The sequence below is a fragment of the Saprolegnia diclina genome (assembly GCF_000281045.1).
Source record: "Saprolegnia diclina VS20 unplaced genomic scaffold supercont1.8, whole genome shotgun sequence".
Taxonomy (NCBI): Eukaryota; Oomycota; class Saprolegniomycetes; order Saprolegniales; family Saprolegniaceae; genus Saprolegnia; species Saprolegnia diclina.
The window spans coordinates 1,071,494-1,077,539 of NW_008246075.1; the positions used below are offsets into that span (position 1 = coordinate 1,071,494).

A 6,046-nucleotide genomic window follows, 5' to 3' on the forward strand; every position below is an offset into this window, starting at 1 on the left:
TGAATTGTTTCGAGTTTCTCGTATTCTCCATTAAACTCTTTTCGAGGGTTTTGTCGTCATTGAAGATGTTGGTCGATGCTGACACGTATGTATTCACTACGGTGCTGAACAGGTCTTGGGAAGACCGAAGAGTGGTGCGAGACGGTAGCCAGGTTTGGCTCACGACACGGGCAGCGCTGGCCTGAAAGAGGTAGCCGCGGGGCATTCGCCTTGACGCAAGCTCTTGATGATGGTGCGAGTAAGACACATCGCCAAAACGTTCAGCGGCGATTGTTGAAGGTGCTGCTTGGTCAAGTTCTCGGCCTTGAAATACCTGGTACAAGCGGACGACCAAACGCCCTCAGCTTTGACGTACCGGCCAAACCTCACGAGCGCTATTTAGGAAGTCCACCATCTTCACTATAATTGCATGTCAACTCATTTCAACAACAGGCGGACGCCTCGCGACGCAGTTGTTTCGCTGAAGCTTGCGCAGCTGCTTGAATCTCGTCCGCGGCGCTGAGTAGCTGTGTCCAGTAAGACTGCCCATGCGAGTGCGACCTGTAGTAGCTTGGCACCCAGCCCCACGGCTTGCCCACGCGACCTCGGGTTCAACGCGCTAAACCCGACGCATAATAAAACGCGCGAGCAGGCTAAAGGCAATCGGACGCGTTTGTAACGCGCCATATGTCCCGCAATGCTGGCAATCGGACGGCCACGAGCGTTCCACCTACGACCCCAACTTTAAACGCCTTTTGCAAGCGCCGTTTGCCATCTCACGACGACGCTAAAGACGCGCATCCACGATACGTGGGGCGTCCGTGTCCATGCTGACGCTGATTGGGTGCAAGAAGCCTCTTCTTTGCAAGTTCAAACTAAAATGGTTGAATAAATTAATAAAAATTTCTGGTCTACGCAAACAAGGGCGACGCCACGTACGGGTGCCGCACAACGTCGGCCATTGTCATGCGCTGCGTCGGATCGATGATGAGCATATTCTCGAGCAAGTCGAGCGCTTGCATGGGCACGAGCCGCTGGACGCGCCACGCCTTGACCATCGCGCGAAGACCGTGCGTCTGAATGTAGGCAAAAATCCGGTCGGAAATTGCAGCCTTCTCCACCAATGGCAAGCCCGTGTGCATCATGTAGAGAAGGACGCCAAGCGCCCACACGTCGGCGGCCATCGGGTCGTAGCCGTCGTCGCTGTACATCTCGGGCGCCATGTAGTAGCGCTTCCCGACCGGGCGCGTCTCTCGCTTACAGTCGATGCTGGCAAGGCCAAAGTCGCAGATCTTGCAGTCGCCGACGTCGTCGACGAGGATGTTTTCGAGCGAAATGTCCCGGTGGGCAAGGCCGCACTCGTTGTGCAGAAATGCCACGCCATGAGCAATCTGGTCAAAGTAGCGCTGGGCGTCGTCCCAGTAGAAGAGCTCACGCGGACTGTTCTGGAGCATCTCAAAGAGGTCGCCTTGGACGCAGTACTCGAGCACGAGATGCACATAGCCGTCTTCGGTGAAGCTGTCGACGAGACCGACGATTGCATTTGCGCCCTTCTTTGCCGTCGACGTCGTCGCGCACTGGATCAACGCGTACGCCTGGAGCTCCTTCTCAATGCCGTTCTCGCTCGCCTCGTCGTCGTTCGTCTCGAGCATGCGCGTGTTCATTTGCTTGATGATGTACTGGACGTTGGAGGCTTTGGCGGTGCAGAGAAGGAGGTCCCCGTACAGGCCGTGGATCAACACTTGGTCGATCGTAAACTCGTTCATGATGGTGGTGGCGGCTGCGCGAATCGGAAAATGAGCCAACGCCGTTGTTGCCTCAAAGAAAGGGACACGGCTTACAGTGTATGAGTTGACTGTGAAAGTTTTGCTGGATGCAGCTGGATTCGCAGCGAGAAGAAAGGCAACGGTCACGAGGGGCCCTTTGATTGGATGCAACCCGAGGCCCGCGCGATTGGATTGGCCAACGACTTTGCCCTTTCAGTCTGCGACATGTTTACCGTCATTCCTAGCGCTGTCCTGTCCGTTCATGGGCGAGAACGGAATCTCTGGCCAACACGTTGGATTTGCCCAAGGCCTCTACGTACGTGTACTACGCTTAGCAGTACACGACGAGGAGAGTAGCGTCTGCGAAGCGACGACGTCGACGCCATTGTTGACGTGTCGCGGTGGATGGCCGCACGTTCTATCCTGCGATTCGGGTCGTCGCACGCACCAAGACGGGTGATGGTTCATGGACAACCTCCGCGTCACACAACCAAGGTCAATGGCGACACGATAGGTAGTGATCACGACCTCCCTTTGGCTTGGCGTCTCGCTGGTTCGGCGTCAGCAGCCGCGCGATCAAGTACTCACGAGTAGCGACTGATGCCCAACCTGGTACATCGCGGTCGAGCTCTACGGTAGAAGCTCAAAGCACGTCGCAGCGGCGGTAGCAAAACGACATGACTGCAATGCGACGTTGCGTGTCGACTGCGGCTCGTGTAAACGTGCTTGTTGATGCCAGCGTGTGGATGCAGCGAGTGTCAATGAACCACCCATGGATCGGTTGCAGCTGAAGGTCCTTCAACTCTACTTGCCTAAGAGAATTGTGTGCCAAGAGAGACGCAGCAGCTGCGCCACAGAAGCGGCGGCGGCATCCCGAAGCCAAGCAAAAGCTACTCGTTGAGATGCGAAACGCGAAAAATCAATTAAATAGTAGAGAGGCAGGTTACAGGACGACGGGCGACGTCACATACGGGTGTGCGAGCACCATGTCGAGCGTCACGCGACGGGTCGGGTCGACGGTCAAGAGCAGCTCGAGGAGCTCGAGCGCGACGGGCGGCAAGAGGTGGTCGAGTTGCCACGACCGGATCACGCCGTAGACGCCGTACTGCTTGACGTACTGGAAAATCGTATTGTCATCGCGCGCGCGCTCCAGCAGTGGCAGGCCCGTGTGCATCATAAAGAGGAGGATGCCGAGGCACCACACGTCGACCTTGGTCGGGTCGTACCCGCCGCCCGTATACATCTCGGGCGCCATGTAGTACGTCTTGCCAACGGCCGCAAATTCAAAGTCCTTGACAGGCACTTGGACCGCGAGCCCAAAATCGCAGAGCTTGCAGTCGCCGTTCTTGTCGAGGAGGACGTTCTCGAGCGAAATATCGCGGTGTGCAAACCCGTTGCTGTGGAGATACCGGAGGCCGCGCACGATCTGGCCAAAGTAGCGCTGGGCGTCAACAGGCTGGAAGCGGCCATTCGGCGATGCTTTCAGTGCATCAAAGAGCTCACCGCGCGGGCAGTACTCGAGCACCAAGTGGTCGCAGCCGTCCTCCTCGAACGCATCGAGGAGCCGCAGTACAAATTCGGCGCCGGCGGACGGCGACGCGCGGTACAATGTGTGGTACGTGAGCTTCTCCATGCCAATGCTCTCGTGGATCGTCGGCGACTTGACGACGGTCTTGGCATCGAGGCGCTTGATGACGACCTTGGCCTTGGTCGCCTTGTGCGTGCAGAGCAGAATCTGGCCGTAAATGGCCGGCGCAATGATCCGGTCGATGCTGTACGCGTTCATGCTCACGAGCAACTAGTTCTTAGACCACCGGCAAATTCGTAAGTGCAAACTGCGATCCCATGTTTCTTTGCACGCAAGGTGCCCCCATTACGCACTGCGGAGGTGTGTGTTTTCTACGCCCGCGGCAAAGAATGTTCGATGCGACCACCTGGGTTTTAAACACATTCGCTCGGTTTGTCCCGTTTGTCCCGTTTCCCCCATCTCTGGACGCGCCACTTGATTGACGACCGGGGACGCTATCCAAAAGGAATCGGTGGGGGCGTTGCAAGGCGAACAGCGCGGCGAGTGCAAGGTAGACTACATGCATGCTTATACTACGTTCTGAGACGATGCGATCAAGAATACATTGTGGAGGGGCCATGCAACACACGCTGCGAGTGTTATGCAAGCATGTTGCAAGCAGAGTCAGAGAAGGAAGACGAAGTCTCTGGTCGTTGCCGTAGGACGAAGAGAGCCGTGTGTGTGGACGAGAATGGTTGGTGACACGGCCCGCGACAGGTCCAGTCGATCGGTTGCACTTGATGGCTGCGGCGTCCGCGCCACCGCCAAGCTCCAAAGTACCGAAAGACTGCGTGTTTATAGAAAGAAAGTGTAGCAAGCGTAGACAACCACTCTGCGAGACGATATGGATATCGGGTGATGGTGTTGCAACGCTCGGAAGCACGGCAGCCGCCAGAACGACCACCACCAGTGGCATTTCGCACACCGACCAAGCTCCGGCGCTTTGCCTCTTTGACGAACGAGTTTCGTACCTGTGCTATTGAAAGAGACATGTCAATGAAGGGAGCAGTCAATGTGATCGAATACACGGTGTTTATTGATGCAACCTTTGGCGTCGATGCAGCTCAAGTGCACGTTTGTGCGTCGGGTGGACTGAGATGCTGGTCCATGATTGGGACAAACCCTATGTAAATCCCAGACGTGCGGGAAACGCGCACTGTTTAAAACACGCTTTGCCTCAGGAATATTTGGCCCACTCTGGATCTTTGGGCCGCCAAATGCCGACATGTGATTGGTGCAATTCGAAGCGCCGGTTTCTGATTGGCAAAGACGGGCAAATCGGATGCCAGCACGAGCGCTGCGCCTGACACGGCAGGCCACCGCACCAACTCGACGGCAGCGAGGTCGCATATCGTAGAGTAACATCAACGACAACTCGATCACTCTCGTAATACCTCAGTGTATTCCATCGTGTCGCTGGTAATCTCCAGCCGCGTGGTCGAGAAATATGGATAAATCAAAAAGGCGGCGGAGAATGTCAACTTGTCAGGCTTGCGAGCGTCCGCGGGCATAGCCGGGTTGTTCAACGCACGATGCAGCACAGGCCGCTCGATTCGAGCTCGTTGGCATTGAGTATGCTTCCGCGACAACTCTTTGCTGTGCGATGGCGGTCCCACCTTGGCGTATGAGACGCCGACGTCATAGACAGGGTCCACCGCAGGCATATATCGCTTTCGCCCGACGCGCGCGATCGCCTTTGCACTGGAAATCTCTGCGCACCCATTCTCGATATATCGTACAACGAGCGAAGATGCCCAACTGCTCGCGATGCGGTGTGTCACCGTGGGCGCGCCGTTGGTGCCCTTCACCGTCGTCATGACGCTACCAATGCGGCGGATGCAAGGAAATGGGTGTCGCTCGTTCGAGATGGCGCTTGTTGCCGCCGTGTAATATGCTGCAACGTTTTGATCTAGTTTGCAAGCGATGCCCCGGGTCCAGAATGTGTGCGCGCCTCCTCGCTTGCCACGTCATTCGGTATAAAGACATGCGGCGGTGGTGGCGTGTCTTTGACCAACGTGGGACTCACACCGCAGTCGTACCCTCTGGCGATTGCCACTTGCTGCGCTTGGTCGCCATACTAGACACTGTACTCTATACGATACTGCATTTGTAGTATCCAGAGAAATTGCGTCAGATAAGGAAGTGCACCTGGAACGCGGGCGCATCGTCGTCAGCGCAAACGACTGCCTTTCAAGCTGACACAAGCGCACGCACGACCGACCTCGCTCGAACGACCTTCGACGAACGAACTCGCGACTCCGCGATCGCAATCCAGCGACGCACGCTAGGAAGTGGACCGGTATATCGTGGCGTCAGCACCGGCATGGTCAACTTACGGCGCCAGGACGAATGGCGCCGCGACCACGTCGTTTCAGTTTTCCATGCATTCCCAACGACCAAGCCACTGCACGCGTGGCAAAGGTGCCCACTTCCTCAGCCTGCATAAAACAAGATCGCAACTGAAATCTATTCATCTAGTGAGTTGTTTTCAGGATATGTGCCATTCTAGGAACATACTCTGAGCGTACGAGTAGGTCGCTTGACAAAGTTACATAGTATAGCGTTTCGAGTCTCGAGTAGCAAACGTTCGAGCCAAAGCGCTCATGCATCCAGTAGTTTGCGAGGTGCGTGCACGGCCTGTGGCGAAATGACGCGCGTCTTTTACGCAAAGGACTGGGCGACGCGGTAAGCGATGCAGTAGCTCGCTTCATCGAAAGACCGAGTTTCATGCCTG

General features: G+C 56.3%; 2 protein-coding genes across 2 annotated transcripts; both read right to left on the bottom strand.

Annotated features, from left to right (window-relative positions):
• Positions 1-837: 837 nt before the first annotated feature.
• SDRG_03646 (serine/threonine protein kinase) lies at positions 838-1,825 on the bottom strand. The gene has a single exon (XM_008609283.1). The coding sequence runs from the start codon at positions 1,743-1,745 to the stop codon at positions 891-893; it is 855 nt and encodes a 284-aa protein (XP_008607505.1). The 5' UTR covers positions 1,746-1,825; the 3' UTR covers positions 838-890.
• An 817-nt stretch (positions 1,826-2,642) lies between these two features.
• SDRG_03647 (serine/threonine protein kinase) lies at positions 2,643-3,615 on the bottom strand. The gene has a single exon (XM_008609284.1). It carries the CDS (start codon positions 3,529-3,531, stop codon positions 2,689-2,691), a length of 843 nt encoding a protein of 280 aa, XP_008607506.1. The 5' UTR covers positions 3,532-3,615; the 3' UTR covers positions 2,643-2,688.
• Positions 3,616-6,046: the final 2,431 nt, after the last annotated feature.